This window comes from Lolium rigidum, chromosome 2, assembly GCF_022539505.1.
Source record: "Lolium rigidum isolate FL_2022 chromosome 2, APGP_CSIRO_Lrig_0.1, whole genome shotgun sequence".
Lineage (NCBI taxonomy): Eukaryota > Viridiplantae > Streptophyta > Magnoliopsida > Poales > Poaceae > Lolium > Lolium rigidum.
Window position 1 is genome coordinate 88,650,070 of NC_061509.1, and position 19,310 is coordinate 88,669,379.

The window sequence follows — 19,310 nt, forward strand, 5'->3', positions numbered from 1 at the left end:
CATATCTCCAACAGCAACCTCTCCTTATCTTAGTTTTGTTGCATTGTTGTGCCAAGTAAAGTCTTTGATAGTAAGGTTCATACTAGATTTGGATTAGTGCGCAGAAACAGATTTCTTGCTGTCACGAATCTAGGCCTAATTCTCTGTAGGTAACTCAGAAAATTATGCCAATTTACGTGAGTGATCCTCAGATATGTACGCAACTTTCATTCAATTTGGGCATTTTCATTTGAGAAATTCTGGTGCCTCAATAAAATCCATCTTTACGGACTGTTCTGTTTTGACAGATTCTGCCTTTTATTTCGCATTGCCTCTTTTGCTACGATTGGATGAATTTCTTTGATCCATTAATGTCCAGTAGCTTTATGCAATGTCCAGAAGTGTTAAGAATTATTGTGTCACTTCTGAACATGTTAATTTTTATTATGCACTAACCCTCTAATGAGTTGTTTCGAGTTTGGTGTGGAGGAAGTTTTCAAGGGTCAAGAGAGGAGGATGATATACTACTATCAAGAAGAGTGAAAAGTCTAAGCTTGGGGATGCCCCGGTGGTTCATCCCTGCATATTTCAAGAAGACTCAAGCATCTAAGCTTGGGGATGCCCAAGGCATCCCCTTCTTCATCGACAAATTATCAGGTTCCTTCTCTTGAAACTATATTTTTATTCGGCCACATCTTATGTACTTTACTTCGAGCGTATGTGTGCTTTTGTTTGTGTTTTTGTTTGAATAAATGCTTGTGTGGGAGAGAGACACGCTCCGCTGGTTAATATGAACACATGTGTTCTTAGCTTTTAATGTTCATGGCGAAGGTTGAATCTTCTTCGTTAAATTGTTATATGGTTGGAATCGGGAAATGCTACATGTAGTAATTCTAAAATGTCTTGAATAATTTGATACTTGGCAATTGTTGTGCTCATGTGTAAGCTCTTGCATCATATACTTTGCACCCATTAATGAAGAAACACCAAGAGCTTGCTAAATTTGGTTTGCATATTTGGTCTCTCTAAAGTCTAGATAATTCCTGGTATTGAGTTTTGAACAACAAGGAAGACGGTTTAGAGTCTTATAATGTTTACAATGTGTCTTTTATGTGAGTTTTGCTGCACCGGTTCATCCTTGTGTTTGTTTCAAATAACCTTGCTAGCCTAAGCCTTGTATCGAGAGGGAATACTTCTCATGCATCCAAAATCCTTGAGCCAACCACTATGCCATTTGTGTCCACCATACCTACCTACTACATGGTATTTCTCCGCCATTCCAAAGTAAATTGCTTGAGTGCTACCTTTAAATAATTCAAAATTTATCATCTCTGATTTGTGTCAATGTTTTATAGCTCATGAGGAAGTATGTGGTGTTTATCTTTCATTCTTGTTGGGCAACTTTCACCAATGGACTAGTGGCTTCATCCGCTTATCCAATAATTTTGCAAAAAGAGCCGGCAATGGGATTCCCGATCCCAAATTAATTAACCTAAATAGACACTCCTCCATGGTATGTGATTGTTGGACGGCACCCGAAGGATTCGGTTAGCCATGGCTTGAGAAAGCAAAGGTGGGGAGGAGTGTCATCATAATAAAACTAAAATAAAAAGGCACTACTTCATGGTATGAGATTGTTGGCAGGCACCCGAGGATTCGGTTAGCCATGGTTTGTGAAAGAAAGGTTGGAAGGAGTGCCACCCAAAAATAAAAATAATTCATGGGAGCCGCTCTTTGAAGGTTTGTCTGGCAAGGGGGTTAGAGTGCCCACTACCATTCGTTGACAACAACAAACACCTCTCAAAATTTTACTTTTATGCTCTCTTTATGTTTTCAAAACCAAAGCTCTAGCACAAATATAGCAATCAATGCTTCCCTCTGCGAAGGGCCATTCTTTTACCTTTTATGTTGAGTCAGTTCACCTATCTCTCTCCACCTCAAGAAGCAAACGCTTGTGTGAACTGTGCATTGATTCCTACATACTTGCATATTGCACTTGTTATATTACTTTACATTGACAATATCCATGAGATATATACATGTTATAAGTTGAAAGCAACCGCTGAAACTTAATCTTCCTTTGTGTTGCTTCAATACCTTTACTATGAATTTATTGCTTTATGAGTTAACTCTTATGCAAGACTTATTGATGCTTGTCTTGAAAGTACTATTCATGAAAAGTCGTTGCTTTATGAATCATTTGTTTACTCATGTCATTACCATTGTTTTGATCACTGCATTCATTACATATGTTTACAATAGTATGATCAAGGTTATGATGGCATGTCACTCAACAAATTATCTGTGTTATCGTTTACCTGCTCGGGACGAGCAGGAACTAAGCTTGGGGATGCTGATACGTCTCCGACGTATCGATAATTTCTTATGTTCCATGCCACATTATTGATGATATCTACATGTTTTATGCACACTTTATGTCATATTCGTGCATTTTCTGGAACTAACCTATTAACAAGATGCTGAAGTGCCAGTTGCTGTTTTCTGCTGTTTTTGGTTTCAGAAATCCTAGTAACGAAATATTCTCGGAATTGGACGAAATCAACGCCCAAAGGTTCCTATTTTGCCCGGAAGCATCCAGAACACACGAGAACCGCCAGAGAGGGGGCACAGGTCCACCAAACCCTAGGCCGGCGCGGCCAAGGGGGGCCCGCGCCCCCCTATAGTGTCGGCGCCCCTTCGACCTTCTGACGCCGCCTCTTCGCCTATATAAAGGTCCCTGACCTAAAACCACGAGACGGAAAAGCCACGGTACGAGAAACCTTCCAGAGCCGCCGCCATCGCGAAGCCAAGATCTGGGGGACAGGAGTCTCTGTTCTGGCACACCGCCGGGACGGGGAAGTGCCCCGGAAGGCTCCTCCATCGACACCACCGCCATCTTCATCAATGCTGCTGTCTCCCATGAGGAGGGAGTAGTTCTCCATCGAGGCTCGGGGCTGTACCGGTAGCTATGTGGTTAATCTCTCTCCTATGTGCTTCAATACAATAATCTCATGAGCTGCCTTACATGATTGAGATTCATATGATGATGCTTGTAATCTAGATGTCATTATGCTAGTCAAGTGGGTTTTACTTATGTGATCTCCGGAGACTCCTTGTCCCACGTGTGTAAAGGTGACGAGTGTGTGCACCGTGTGGGTCTCTTAGGCTATATTTCACAGAATACTTATTCACCGTTATGAATGGCATAGTGAAGTGCTTATTTATATCTCTTTATGATTGCAATGTGTTTTGTATCACAATTTATCCGTGTGCTACTCTAGTGATGTTATTAAAGTAGTTTATTCCTCCTGCACGGTGTAATGGTGACAGTGTGTGCATCCGTGTTAGTACTTGGTGTAGGCTATGATTGTGATCTCTTGTAGATTATGAAGTTAACTATTGCTATGATGGTATTGATGTGATCTATTCCTCCTACATAGTGTGAAGGTGACAGTGTGCATGCTATGTTAGTACTTGGTTTAGTTGTGTTGATCTGTCATGCACTCTAAGGTTATTTAAATATGAACATTGAATATTGTGGAGCTTGTTAACTCCGGCATTGAGGGTTCGTGTAATCCTACGCAATTAGTGGTGTTCATCATCCAACAAGAGAGTGTAGAGTATGCATTTATCTATTCTCGTTATGTGATCAAAGTTGAGAGTGTCCACTAGTGAAAGTCTAATCCCTAGGCCTTGTTCCTAAATATCGCTATCGCTCGCTTGTTTACTCTTTTCTTGCGTTACTATCTGCTCATACTTATTTATACCACCTGTATTTCACTATCTCTTCGCCGAACTAGTGCACCTATTAGGTGTGTTGGGGACACAAGAGACTTCTTGCTTTGTGGTTGCAGGGTTGCATGAGAGGGATATCTTTGACCTCTTCCTCCCTGAGTTCGATAAACCTTGGGTGATCCACTTAAGGGAAACTTGCTGCTGTTCTACAAACCTCTGCTCTTGGAGGCCCAACACTGTCTACAAGAATAGAAGCACCCGTAGACATCACATGGCCATCTGGGCCTTCGAACTATCCCTGCTGGACGCCTTTTGACTCGTACAATTTCAGCCCACTCCAAAACAGGAAAGTCCTATTCTTCGCAAAAACAAAACAAAAACAAGGAGATTCAATATATTAGTTTGTTTATGTAAAAACAAAGATTTAATTTATCCGTTTGCAATAGCTCGGAGCGAAATACACTTTTTATTGTCTGCAAAATAATCAAGATATCACATGTTTCTTGTACGGGGAGGCTGACATCGGGACCCATGAGCCAGCAGCGTCGTCAACGTTTTAAAGGCGGCAGGGGATCGAAAGAAAAAATAAACCAAAAATCAGTTGGTAAAAAAATCGAAGAAAAGAAACATTTATCGTTCTGAGAGGATGACATGCGGGACCCATGAGGCAGCAGCATCCTCAATGTTTCCAAGGCGGCACGGGATCCAAAAAAAAGGCAAAATAGCCAGAAAATAGAGGTCAAAATAACTCCCAAAAAAAAGAAAGGTTTATCGTTCATAGAGGCTGACATGTGGGATCCATTAGCCAACAAAGTCCTCAACGTTCAAAGGCGGCAGGGGATCAAAAGAAAAAGTAAGTAGCCAAAAATTAGGGGTAAAAAATAACTCCAACAAAGGAAACTTTTATTGTTCATAGAGGATGACATGCGGGACACATGAGCCAGCATCTTCCTCAACGTTTCAAAGGCGGCATGAGATCGAAAGAAAAAGGCAAGTGACCAAATATCAGGAGCCAAAAATAATCCAAGAAAAGAAACTTTATTGTACATAGAGGATAACATGCGGGTCCCATTTTGCAGCAGCGGTCCCATCGTTTCAAATGCGGCTTGAGATCAAAAGAAAAAGAAAGTAGCCAGAAATTAGGGGGTAAAAAATTCCAAGAAAAGAAAGTTAATTGTACATAGAGGATGACATGCGGGTCCCAAGGCGGCAGCTTACTCAACGTTTCCAAGGCGGTAGGGGATCAAAAGAAAAAGGAAATAGCCAAAAATCAGTGTGTGAAAAAAAATCGAAGAAAAAAAACCTTTATTGTACATAGAGGATGACATGCGGGTCCCATTTTGTAGCAGCGGTCTCAACGTTTCCAATGCAGGGGATCGAAAGAAAAAGGAAATAGCCAAATATGAGAAGGTGAAAAATAATGCAAGAAAAGAAACTTTTATTGTACATAGAGGATGACATGCGGGTCCCATTTAGCAGCAACTGTATCAATGTTTCAGAGGCGGCACGGGATCGAAAGAAAAAGGCAAGTGACCAAATATCAGGTGCCAAAAAAAATCCAAGAAAAGAAACTTTTATTGTACATAGAGGATGACATGCGGGACCCATTTTGCAGCAGCGGTCTCAACGTTCCCAAGGTGGCACAGGAGCAAAAGAAAAAGGCAAGTAACCAAATATCAGGTGCCCAAAAAAAACTCCAAGAAAAAAAAGTTGATTGTACATAGAGGATGACATGCGGGTCCCATGAGTCAGCAGCTTACTCAACGTTTCCAAGGCGGCAGGGGATCAAAAGAAAAAGGAAATAGCCAAAAATCAGAGGGTGAAAAAAATCCAAGAAAAAAAAACTTTATAGTACATAGAGGATGACATGCGGGTCCCATTTTGCAGCAGCGGTATCACCGTTTGAGAGGCGGCACGGGATCGAAAGAAAAAGGCAAGTGACCAATTATGAGGTGCCAAAAATAACTCCGAGAAAAGAAAGTTGATTGCATATAGAGGATGACATGCGGGTCCTATTTAGCATCAGCGGTATCACCATTTGAGAGGCGGCACGGGACCGAAATAAAAAGGCAAGTGACCATATATGAGGTGCCAAAAAAATCCAAGAAAATAAAGTTTTATAGTACATAGAGGATGACATGTGGGTCCCATTTAGCAGAAGCGGTATCACCGTTTGACAGGCGGTACGGGATCGAAAGAAAAAGGCAAGTGACCAAATATGAGGTGCCAAAAAAAATCCAAGAAAAGAAAGTTTTATAGTACATAGAGGATGACATGCGGGTACCATTTAACAGCAACGGTATCACCGTTTGAGAGGCGGCACGGGATCAAAAGAAAAAGGCAAGTGACCAAATATCAGGTGCCAAAAAAATCCAAGAAAAGAAAGTTTTATAGTACATAGAGGATGACATGCGGGTCCCATTTAGCAGCAGCGGTCTCAACGTTTCCAAGGCGGCACGGGATCAAAAGAAAAAGGAAGTAGCCAGAAATCAGGGGGTCAAAAAAAATACAAGAAAAGAAAGAATTTTCGTTCATAAAGGATGACATGCGGGACCCATGATCCTACATCGTAAACGGCTCGATCGGAGAGCGTTGAACGAGATGGCGCGATCGGGGAAAAAAACAATGCTAGAGAGGCTGCCATCTGGGCCCTATGATACGTCTCCAACGTATCTATAATTTCTTATGTTCCATGCTAGTTTTATGACAATACCTACATGTTTTATTCATACTTTATATCATTTTTATGCATTTTCCGGGACTAACCTATTAACAAGATGCCGAAGCGCCGGTTCTCGTTTTCTCGCTGTTTTTGGTTTCAGAAATTCTACACAGGAAATATTCTCGGAATTGGACCCCACGAAGACAGAAGTCAATATTTTGCCGAGACGGACCCAGAGAGCTAGAGAAGGGCCAGAGGAGGGCCAAGGGGCTCCCACACCATAGGGGGGCGCGGCCCCACCCCTGGCCGCGCCGCCATGTGGGGTGGGCCCCTCGGGACTCCTCCGACGCTGCCCTTCCGCCTATATATTCTCCCAGATGCGAAAACCCTAAAGACATCAGTCATATTCCACGAAAAGCTACGTAGCCGCCGCCATCGCGAAGCCAAGTTCGGGGGACAGAAGTCTCTGTTCCGGCACGCCGCCGGGACGGGGAAGTGCCCCCGGAATCCATCTCCATCGACTCCATCGCCATCTTCATCGCCGTTGCTGTCTCCCATGATGAGGAGGGAGTAGTTCTCCCCCGATGCTGAGGGCTCTACCGGTAGCTATGTGGTTCATCTCTCTCTCCCATGGTGTGATCTTTATGTGATCATGAGCTTTGTAATCTAGTTGAATATGTAGATGTTACTCTTGTCTATTATGCACTCTAGAGGTTACTTTAATATGAACTCCGGAGTCACTCTCCACGGTGTGATGGTGACAGTGTGCGCAACGTGTGTGATTCCTTTATGACGTTGTGGAGCTTGTTTACTCCGGCTTGAGGTGTGCTTTTGCAGCCCTACGCAATGAATGGTGTTTGTTATCCAACAAGAGAGTGTTTGAGAGTAACATTTATTTATTCAATTATGTGATCATTGTTGAGATTGTCCACTAGTGAAAGTATGATCCCTAGGCCTTGTTTCTAAGCATTGAAAAACCGTTTCCAACAAGTTCTGCTACATGTTCGCTTGCTGCCATTTTTATTTCAGATTGCAATTACTACTTATAATCATCCATATTACTTGTATGTCACTATCTCTTCGCCGAACTAGTGCACCTATACATCTGATAAGTGTATTAGGTGTGTTGGGGACACAAGAGACTTCTTGTATCTTAATTGCAGGGTTGCTTGAGGGGGATATCTTTGACCTCTACCTCCCTGAGTTCGATAAACCTTGGGTGACTAACTTAAGGGAAACTTGCTGCTGTTCTACAAACCTCTGCTCTTGGAGGCCCAACACTGTCTACAGGAATATTAGCGTGCGTAGACATCACCCTATATCCCTGGGTGGTGCGGATTTGCGTTGACTCGGCCGGCGAACCCGAGAATTCGTGATGCACCATGTCCCGGGCCACCATACGCGACGTTTTGGACGTTTTCGTCGGGCTAGGTGTCCTCAAAAACGAGAAAAAAAGTTTTGACATGCACCACGGAGAGACCAAAAATCGTCGGCCATGGTGCAGCAGCAACCACGGGCGTGACTTCAACTTCATCGGCCATGACAACTTTTCTTGTAGTGATCTCCTCATCTCTATTTGCAGCATCCGCTACCCAAGGTTGGATAGTAGTTTCTGTAGAGGGAGCAGATCAGCCTCTTCCTCTCCCCATAGGAATTCTGCCATCACTCTGATCACGTCCCCCTCTTATCCCTCTTCCTCCAGATGGGTCACGCCCATCACTCCATCCTCTACCCCGACCACGACCTCCGTCCGCTAACATGAAATCACCCCACTCCAACTTCTTCACATCATGCTCTCCCGTCCCACATTCTTGATACCAATGCCCTAGCAAGCCACAAGCACCACATAACAGCGGTAATTTCTCATATTTCAGCTGGTACCAATCCTTCTTCTTGTCCTTTGTTATTGATACAAACTGTGACAACTTCTTCGATACATCTAGCTTAATCCTTACTCTGGCAAATTCACCAATAAAGCCCGCTGGTAGTTTGATCTGTACCTCCTTGACCTCACCCACATGCCTACACATCCCTCGAATCATAGGTTCCTTCAAATAATTATCAGGCAACTGAAGCACTCTCGCCCATACCACAATTTTGTCCAACACTATAGTTCTAGGGTTTTGGAACCCGTCGTATTCCTCCATCATCAAGGCGTAGTTGTTCCTAAATAGCCAGGGTCCCATGTTCATTGCCTTGTCCCAATATGCGAGACAACCAAATTGGATCGAGAACAAATTGTCTTCCAGCTTCCTCCAGACCACTTCCTTCGCAGGGTTCCAGGCCGATCGCATGTCGGCATACAGGGCGCTAGGGCTAAAACCCCTATCCGTATGAACTTTAGCCACCGCGAGCCACTTCGCATTCATCTGAGGATCCGGCGCCTCATCTTCCCAAACGAAGCCTTCATCTGTCTCTTCATGGAGATTCAATCTCTCCAGAAGCTTGTCTACGTCTTCCTTTCCTCCTGACACCGAGCTCGATGATGCCGCAGACTCCTCCATCTTCGCTGCAGGATCATACCCTGCCCGAGTCAGCGGCGATCAGATTGGGTCTCCCCAAAACTCACGGCGGGAGCAAGCCGTAGGAGGACAGAAACCCTAGTTTCTAACTAGGGGAAAAAACCTTTCTACTAGTGACAGTAGAAACGGCGGACGGACGACGACTGAAACTTGCTAATGTCCCGAGGAAAAATCCACATTTTCACGGCATTCACTCACCTTCCCCAGCCAGCTCTTACGCGTGTGGCAGCCGGTGAGGCACCGCCGTACGACATGCTATGTCACCGTGCTCCGGGAAGAACTGCCTTTGCCTGGCACCACATGGTACAGTTCTAGGGTTCCTCGAGCTCTCGTTCCCACTTCCACACCCTTTTCTCGAAACCTTGTCTCGCCACCTTCATTCCAAGGCTTAAGACCTATATCTTTTTTCAGAAAGTCAAACTATATTAAGTTTGACTAAGTTTTTATAAAAAATATTAACATGTAAAATATAAAATTAATATTATTAGATAGATAATGAAATATATTTCCATGTGCTATCTACAAAAATATCATATTTATTGATAGATTATTCCAAAATTTTGGTCAAATTTAATTGCTTTGATTTTTCTAAAAAAATATAAGCCTTAAACATTAGGATGGAGGTAGTATCTGTAACATCTGTTAGTATGTTCGGTTCTTGCTTTTCCCTACTTCGATCTAACGGGTGTCGGATAGCTAACCTGACCAGCCCTGATGGAGCGGCCACCAAATTATTGATCAATTGAGGCGCCACTGTCGTTGTCATGGAAGAAAATTGGGAATTTAGGATCGCTTTCAGGCCTTATCGCAGGCACTTATGCCCTTTTGAAATAAGTGGGGAGCTAATAATTTGAAAGCTACATGCATCCTATTCCCGATCTTTATCCTGTCGAGCGCCAGATCCTGGAAGGAATGGTGCCTGATTTCAGAGCTGGAGAGAAATTGTGGACGTAATATTTGAGGACAACAGAAGGAGGCGCGGTCTGAGTTTCGTTTGATTTTTTCCTGTTGTGTTGCACGACCGGATCGATTCCAGTTTCACTTTCCAGTGGATGCTGGCGATTCGGCGTTACAGTAGTGGCGCGTCGGCGTCGGCGTCGCGCATGAAAACAACCTCGACCATGTCCACTCGACCGACCTGAAATCAAGTGCGCGCGTGCTCCTGCTGCCTTCGCCACATACGTTAGCTTTGCCCGAACGCAAGCGATTCGTGTCGCGAGCACGGCGGATTGTATATGCTTCACATAGCTTTCGATGCATAAATCTCTTTCTGCAAAATTCAATCGATCGGCACGGCAGCCCTCCTCCTCCGATCGGTGCGGCGCATGCAACTTGCAAGTTGCCGTTTCTAGCTTTGCTAGATTATTTACCTTTTGGATCAAATCTGTTCACGGTAGCGACAGCACAAGTGAAAAAGCACAAGAGGATACATGGTTCCCGACAAGAGCTTCTCTCGTACGCTCACGCTTGACACTGTTGAATGTTGATGCATCCACATGTGTTCTAACCCACGTGGAATTCGCTACAGGCTCTACAAAAATCAGTACATCTTCCTAGTCTAAGTACTTTGTCGTAGATTCAGTTAAAATCTACGCTAAGTGTAGATTTACAATATGAATTTGGAAGGAAACTCTTGTTCGGTGTGGTGTTCAAAACATCTAGCCAACTCTTTGGGCAACCGAATCTTTAGTTGATGAGTGGTGCACACAGATTGCAGTTGAAAAACGGAAGGAAAGGAAAGCAGTGGCTTCTTTGGTAAGGTTAATATCATGGGAGATTTCGAATGAGCGAACTGCAAGGGTCTTCTGACATCATTCATCTCCGGTGGCCATCGTTATGAAAAATATTTGAGTTATGTAATACCAAGAGAGTTCTCTGTATGCTAATAACCTATAGACTTAGGGCTTGACCTAGCCATTTTTCTAAATCTTCTTCTCTATGTGCCCTCTCTGGAATCTCTCTCAAGTGACTATGCCAAATGATATTCAGAGCTACATACAGAGTGTCAAAGTACATATTCGGCAGCCTTTCTTCATGGAAATCATCATTCTTATTTGCTGGTCGATTTGGACGACACGTAATGATTTTATCTTCAAAGGATTGACCCCCAGCCTATACAGAGCTCGGCGCAAATTGAAGGATGAACTGAGTCTCCTTATTCACAAGGCCAAGAGGAAATCTTATGCGGGCCTGCAGGTTTGGGTAGAAAATTTTGTATGATTTTGTAGGATCCTTTCTTCTAGTTTCTTCTTTTGTTTTCTTCCAGTGCTTTTCTCTAGCACTGTTTGTACAGTTCTTTATACTTTCTTTTAATAAAATATAAAAATATGCAGTGAGAAAACTCACTGTTCAGCTTCAAAAAAAATCTTCTTCTCTATTAATGAGAGATGGCAAATCTTTTGCCTTTTTTTTAAAAAAAAATAGGCTAAAATGTGTCTAGATTTGTTTAACACGAGAAAAGTATTTGGTCGGAGGGAGTACATCAGTTTGCTTTTTTTCTACTCCCTCCGATTCATATTACATGATAGTACTGATATAGACGTATGTAGACATATTTTAATTTTAGATACATCCACTTTAATAACAATTAATATGGATCGGAGGGGGTAGCATTGTACTAATTATCGATAGTCCGATAATTCAGTGACAACCATCAATCGAAGTGTTCATATATGTGCGACATTTCTCTTTTTTCTGAAGGGTAAGAAAACCTCTAGATTTTACTTGCACGACACAAAACAAAGGATACAAGAAGATGCTCCATAAATTCACTGATGTAAGACCTTTTAGATATTTTAAAGTGGACTAGGTATGGCATAAACGTCTAGATACATGCATTTGAGAAAAGCTAAAAGGTCTTACATCGAACTATAAGTTTTAAAGATATTTATAAATAAATTTGTAAAATCGGCTAAGAAAGATGGTTTGGCAGGACAACTAGCTATGGTGATCTTGGTACTCAAGACCTGCTATAGGTTAAAACTTAACTCTTCCTGGTAAATGGATCTTGAAAAATTTACTAAGCATATGGTTTGGTAAATGCTTCTATTAAGTAAGCATATATGCTTAGAGACGTTATCTCAGGTTTATTGGAAATCTGGGGAGTCGCATTTCTGGGTTGGTCTAATGGAAACGAAGAAACACATCTTAATTTTGGATGATTTATTATCAATGACAGCTTGAAAATCGGTTTATATCATGATAGGTGGCTTGTTTGATTCAAATGGGTTTTTTGTAAAAATTAGAACCATATGATTTTTTTCATTTAAAGGTGGTTTCATTCGTAGGAGTGCAATCCTTTGAAATTCCTACGAAGCATTCATTTGCACCATGTTTTATAGGAAAATTTTCCTTCACTCCAACCTCTTTCTAAAATTTATTTGGCTTTCCTATGCAGTAAAACACTTTGTAGATATAAAATTTTATTGTTTCCTAATCCTATAAAATTGGAGAGAACATCCCATTCCAATCCTGCAGTTTTCTTGTTCCCGTGTTATAAAATTTCTGCGAATCAAACAAGCCCTGACATGGGAGCTTACCGTGTATTTTTTGTTACCGTGATTAGAAAATTGAGCACTTTTACTTCCAATGCAAGTTTGCATATTTTATATCGTCGGTTATCTAGGTGACTCCTAACTTATACTAGCTACGTAGGGTTGTCAATATTTTTGGCGACTCTTTGCATGGAATAGATCACAGCTGCGATGGGTCTAAATGTTGTAATATGGCCACTAAAATTATGTATAAATATTTTTTTAATGGTAAGAACTCTTTTCCTTTGTGGCTGGTTCATCACAATGGATACTTTAAACAACATCGCATATTAATATGTTGCCAGATTATTGTACGTTAGCTACCATGTTGATAGCTAATAATTACCTACTAAATAATACATAGTTATGACTAAAAAGTTACATGTTACTTTTTCATGGCAATGCTCTACATGTTTGGAGAGTAAGTGTTAGATCCACTCTAAACAAGTTCAAAAAAAGGGTACTAAACATATGATCAAACCGGCAACCAATTCGACTACATCTGGTGACCAAGTGATAATAATTTGGCAACTAGGGTTAAAAAAGTTATCAAAAACATATCTATATGGGATGTAGTTTCATAGATATCGTCGAAAACATATTTGAATTTGGATTTATGGTTTGAGGGATATAATATTTAAAAAATTGAACCTAAAGGTAATCTACATGGATATATGCATACAAAGTGAGAGCCATGATACGAGTTGCCATATTTGAGCCGTACCCACAGAAGATTAGGGTAGGGTACGTGCTTTTGTTAGCACAAATCTCTGTTATTTGTTGCCTTTTCAATTTTAGAACTTTGCCTGTAATATTCGTTCCTTTGGTGTGGAGGAGACTGCTCAAGGGCTAAATATCTTAGGCCATCTTCAGCGGCGCGACGGAAATGGACGCTGAGCGACCGTTTGCGTCCGCCGTGACCGAAAATGCGTCTGATACCACCTCCAGCGGCGCGACGCAAAGTGACCGGGCCGTCCGCAGAGACGCAAACCCGGCGCATATTTGCGACAGGTTTGCGTCTCTACGGACGTTGCGCGGACGCGCAAAGTGTCCGCTCGCGTCTCCATTGGGCCCGCCTGGCAGCGAGCCTACATCGAGGGCACCGCTTCGGCGGCCATCGCTTCCGTGTCTGCGCCGCAGCCTTCGCCATCAATGGCGCGGCTGCCTGTTCTGCGCCGCAGCCTTCGCCATCAATGGCGCGGCAGCTGGGCTCCTGCGCCACCTTCAATGGTATCATATCCTGCGCGCGGCCGGCCTTAAAAGTCCATCGGCCCCGTTCCTCCTTCGCCCACACCTCCACTCGCACCACAACCGCCGCAGCGCCATGGGGAAGAAGAACCACTTCGAGGCCTCCGGCAACGGCACCAAGAAGGGGGAGCGCACGCAGAGGGTGCCGCTGCCCGTCATGCTGGGGAGGCTGATGCACGGGAAATGGATGTCGTGCGAGGCCTGGTCGGGCGTGCAATTGCCTGGCGGCTGACGGCTCAGCTGCCGCCGGGTGCCTGTCCCTCCCGTCCCTGTGTGCGAGCCAGATCGGACCGCAGAGATCCGGCGAAGGAGGCGGTACCTGCCGCCGGACCTCCGCGCCGATCCGGCGTACACCATCGACTCTGAAAGTTGGCGTACCTATCTCTCGACCGAGTGGGATCCGAGGAGGAGGGCGGGCTTCATGGGAGATAGTGATTTTCCCTTCGACCGTCCATCGCCGACTCGTCCACGAAGACAGCAGGTGCCGAAGCGTCGTGACCAGGCATCGACGCGTGCGCAGTACAACGACGACGACAACCACGACGACGACGACTACGACGATGACGACGACTACATCGAGGCGCTCGCGTACCATAACGAGGAGGTCAAAGACGACAGCGATGACTACGTCGCGGTCGTCTTCCACGAATGGCAGCAGGCCATGGCGGAGGGCCGCAAATTTGAGTTCCCCGAGAACATGACGGACGACGAGATGGCGAAGCTCGGCGTCCTCGTCTTCGAGAACGACCCACCTGTGCAGCCGCCGCTGGCCCGCTACGCCACCGGCTTCATGCCGCCGGGACTGTCGGAGGATGAAGCCCTTCGACTGGCGCTCCAGGACTCGGCCGCGCCACAACCGCTGTCGTACAACCCCTGGGCTCCTCCTCCACAGCCGCATCCCTGGGCGCCTCCACCGCCGCCACAGCCGCATCCCTGGGCGCCTCCACCGCCGCCACAGCCAGAGTGCTGGGCGCCTCCACCGCAGCCACAGCCCTGGGCGCCTCCACCACTAGCACCGCCGGCGCGCCCGGCGTGCGCTCCCCCGGTTTCCAACTGGCCGTGGCCGGTACCGGAGCACATCATGCTCGACAGCGACGACGAGCAGCAGTAGGCGCACGCGTTTAGGGTTTTTTTTCATGTGTTCAACTATGTAAATTTTGTTTTCATGTTAAAAAAATGATTCGGCCAAAAAAATGCGTCGTGCCGCTGGAGCCACCCCCGAGGCAAACGGACGCGTGGTCGATTTCGACCATTTTGACCGACGCAAATGGACGCGCGCGGATATTTCCGGACGCTAAAATGCGTCGCGCCGCTGGAGATACCCTTATCGCCCGGAAATAAGTTTGCTCCCCCAGCACGTACATGATATGCAGACATCCAGTAAAGTTCTTCGCGTGAGATGGCCCTGGCTCAATTGGTAGGACAAAGAATGCGCTTTGCATAGCCTGCCTCTCCCATTAGTGAGAATGATCGACTCATGTTTAAGGCCTGCCCAAAAATTCAGCTTGCCAACATCGACAAGGCTCTTCTTTGGAAAGACGTCTGGGTTGCAGTACTATGCTCTTCAAGATCGTTTTCCAAACTTTTGAAGCTTGCTCGACAAAATAAGATCTGTTGTGAACAATGGTAGATGGATAAAAGAGCTTTAAAGAATTAATTCTGCTAAGGTAATCGATTAGTTTATCAGCCCTTGGACTTCTATTTAACCAGTGCAGCTTTCTGAAAATGTTGATACTACCTACTCTACCTCTTTCCTCCAAAAAATAAAAATAAAAAATGACGCAGAAAGCTATTTTAGAGAAAAAATGATATTTTTCCTCAGATAGGTTGTCTGCAAGATGGTAGCTCCACCAGGCTGTGATCAAACAATGGAATATGCAAACCAGTTGTTTCTTGGCTGCCCATACGTAAATAGAAACTTGGCAAGGTTTTGCCTCAATTCATCTTGCTGTTGCAGGAATCGCTTGATAGCTCAAGGTCCATCTAAGGTTGGTGGAGGAAAATTGCAAGGTTTAGAAGGAAGAAGAAAAATTGAGATAAAACTTCTATAGCTCTCCTCACTTGCCTGACATCTTTGGAAAGAAAGGAGTCTAAGGATCTTTGAAAACTATAGTTGCTCACCTATGGATCTACACTTGTGCAAATAAGGGAGAATAGGGCTGCAGAAGTGGGTCCCACAAAATCACGTAAATTATGGTAATTAGCATAAATTGAACTATAGGAAATCAATCCGAATAAACCATATATACCAATCCACCCCGCATAGCGCTCCGCTTGCAGCTCTAAGGGAGAACATAGCTAATTTGTCCATGCCTTTTCGAGAGTAGTTTTGGTGTTGTGTTTTCTTCCTCATTTTTCTTAACCTGGCTTTTTCCATTGTAAGGATTTTCCTCCTTCTGTATTGCCAAAGGGAGCTCCTCCTATTTCCCCTAAAAAAGAGAGTAATATCTTGAGTAGGGTTCGCATGTCTAAAGAAAACATCAAGGAAACCTCGTTTACTTCTTAGTTTTCTTTCCGCAAAACTATATCCTATGTGAAGTGGGGTGGTGGACTATCTATAGACAGACTCTTCGTCGCCGTCGGATAAAATCCTCCCCGTCCCTTTGTTAGAGGAATCTTAATGATCAAATCATTTGTAGATTACTTATTCTTTCTGTCCTGAAATAATTTTCTCCACTGTTTTCTAGATACAGAAAGAAGTTAAATAAGTTTTTAAAAAACGGAAGGAGCATTTCCACATCCACATGACGAGATCGATAAAAAAGCAGAACTCATCGGTAAAAAAAAAGCTCCCCTGCTTTTTCATCTTTTCGGCTGCCCTATAGCTTGTACACACGCACGCTAAAGCAAATCTGATCCTGAATTCCTGATGCAATGTAGGTAGGCCAAAAGAAAGAACATCAAGAAAACGGGGCTCCCCACCACCAGCAACAGTACCGTCTCTGTCCGGTCCCTATGAATGAAGCTGAGAGCTACCGCAGCCCCTCTCTCACACGTCTTGGTGATCGGACTATCTTCCAAAACCATAATGTAGCTCCGTGCAGCGTGTTCGGCCGTGGTTCTGGCTGGCCCCTGTCCCCAGCTGATCGACACTTCCAAATTCCGCGGCTCCACGACCTCCGGCCACTTGATAAAAGGGCTCCTCCACCAGCTATTCCCGGCAGTCATCCCGGTCCTGCCTTATTCTTGGCGCCAGTCATCAGTGTTCCACAGCTCCACACCCACACAAACACGTACGTACATAGTAGAAGATGCCAATGGAGAGGTCCATGTCCTGCGCCGAGCGGAGCACGTCCGTGACGGCGCCGGCGAACGACCTCCGGTGCCACAGCGCCTCCTACGCCGCCTCCTTCGCGCCGGCGGCGCACAAGAAGATGCAGCGCGCGAAGAGCACCCTTTCTTCATCTTCCTGGTCGCGCGCGGTGGCGCCCGCCGTGCAGCGGAGCGGCAGCACCAAGACCGTCTCCAGCCCCGCCCCGGGCCTGAACCTCCGGTGCTACAGCGCCTCCTACTCCGCCTCCTACAACCCTCTCTCCGGCGGCAGCACCCCGCAGGCCAAGGGGCCCAGCACCGCCGCCGCACCCGTCTGGTGCAACGCCGGCCGCCGCTCCCTCAACCTCCGAAGCTACACCCCCTCCTTCGCCGCATTGGTCGACGACGAGGCCCCAGCCAAAGTCCCGGCCAAGAAGGCGGCTGTAGCGGCTGCTCCCGGCGACGACGCCGAGGCGGAGCTGCAGAGGAAGAAGCGGCTGGTGGCCTACAAGGTGTACGACGTGGAGGGGAAGGTGAAGGGGTCGATGCGGCGCAGCGTCAAGTGGATCAAGGGAAAGTGCTCCCGCGCGGTGTACGGCGGCATGTGATCCATCTTGCTCTGCTTCCGGCTCCGGCACGAGCTGTTGTTGAGCTTGGTTCTTCGATCTACTACGTATGAGCTAGAGTCTGCTCCTCTGCTTGCTCCCTCTTCCATTTCTCCTTCTTCTCGATCGAGCTAGTAGGATTTTTGACGATATTTCTGATGTGCCCTAGTATGACATATGTACAGTAGTATGAGCGGTGCTTCTCTTGGAGTCTTTCTTGGCCGCCGAGAGGAGTTGGTCTGTGTTGTCCTTGTACATACCTACATATGGATCCGTCCTCTCCTCCCCGTGTACCATTACCTGCTTGTGTAATCTAGACGCTATGTAGAATATGTTTTTGGCACTGTGAGATCATGTAAATAAATAAATCATGTGTGTTACTACTAGGTATATATACATACACTTTTTTTTGACAGGAATATACGTACACTGGTCCTGTTCTTCTCTATTACCACTGATTGAACCGACTTCATCTGTTTCTTCCAAGCTACTCTCTCCTTTATGGACTTTTCTTCTGTATTGCTTTGTTTCCTGTTAATATCACCATCCAACTTTTCTTCCAATCTTGATATAACTTGTGTCAAGAGTGTTATTAGGTCCTTGTCTTCTTGACCTGGAATGCCAAAGAGGAAGCTCGGCAGTCCAGTTTTCGTTAGCTCAAACGCTACGCGTGCTGCGAAAAGGGCAGGCACGCTTCGTTTGGGATCGCCGTGCCCACCGATTCTCGATGGCTGGGAAGGAATGGATTCTTCAATTGGAACCACTTGACATGACATGGCCTGGCAGTGTTGGATATCGCTTTCCTGCAACTGAAACCAACCAACCAATTCCAGCATGAAACATGTAGCAACAAAGTGATGATATGACTGTTGTGCTCCAGCAGTCCAGTATAGGTGACTAGGCGTGTAATTCTGCTCGTCAGCTTTCCAGGGCAATTTGACCATTTCTTCTCCCTCTACCTGCGTGGTTCTGTTGAGGTCGGCACGAAAACGGTTGGGCATAAAGGTGTATTTGACGGATTGTTACTTGCAAGAATGGAATTCTCCGTGGCTGCTTTTATGCCGATAATGTCGCCTGCTAATTTGTCCATGAGTTCGAATCCGTGGTGAGATAAGCTAGTTTTTTTCAGGTTGATTGGGCCTCCATGATCTTTCTACTCGAGTTTTTCGCAAGTCACCATCTTGCAACGATCATATTCCTAAACATCAACTCTGAGGTGGCAATCTACATAGAAATAAAAAAATCATTAATTAATACTCCCTCCTTTTATAACTTTTGTCGCAAATCGACGATAAAAATTGTGGAACCGAGGGAGTATGTTACATTTTAGCCTATGCAATAAAAAAAATACGAACTTGTGGTTGTGGCTCAAAAAAGGCAAAAAAAAAACTATATTTTTATCCCCACGGCTGTTTTTTTTGTATAGACCACATACTAAAAGACACTTATTATGTATCTCGAAAGAGTATTAGACATGTATATGCATTCAATATTTTTCTGAACTTTTCGAGCTACACGAAGCTCAAGATCTATATTGATTATTTGAAGCTGAAGACTGACGGGCACCCACAAAGGCTCAACCGACAACCGCCACTACGAGATCGCGCCACCGTTGATGAATCTATCGAAACTAGCCAGGTGGGCCTAGCATAGGATCCCCGTCGCCACGAGGGAGCCAGTGCCATCCGGATCATTTTCACTGCTGGTGAGGTAGTCGTTGAATCGACTATAACGAACTTGGGAACCCGCCACCGCACACGAAATCGAAGACCAC

At 45.0% G+C, this 19,310-nt stretch overlaps 1 protein-coding gene across 1 annotated transcript; it reads left to right on the forward strand.

The window, feature by feature from the left end:
- Nucleotides 1-16,692: 16,692 nt before the first annotated feature.
- Nucleotides 16,693-17,926, forward strand: LOC124686877. The gene has a single exon (XM_047220767.1). It carries the CDS (start codon nucleotides 16,931-16,933, stop codon nucleotides 17,537-17,539), a length of 609 nt encoding a protein of 202 aa, XP_047076723.1. The 5' UTR covers nucleotides 16,693-16,930; the 3' UTR covers nucleotides 17,540-17,926.
- Nucleotides 17,927-19,310: the final 1,384 nt, after the last annotated feature.

Bases quoted from the DNA above. Each gene is read 5' to 3' on its own strand.
- LOC124686877 (XM_047220767.1), top strand. From the start codon at position 16,931: ATGCCAATGGAGAGGTCCATGTCCTGCGCCGAGCGGAGCACGTCCGTG.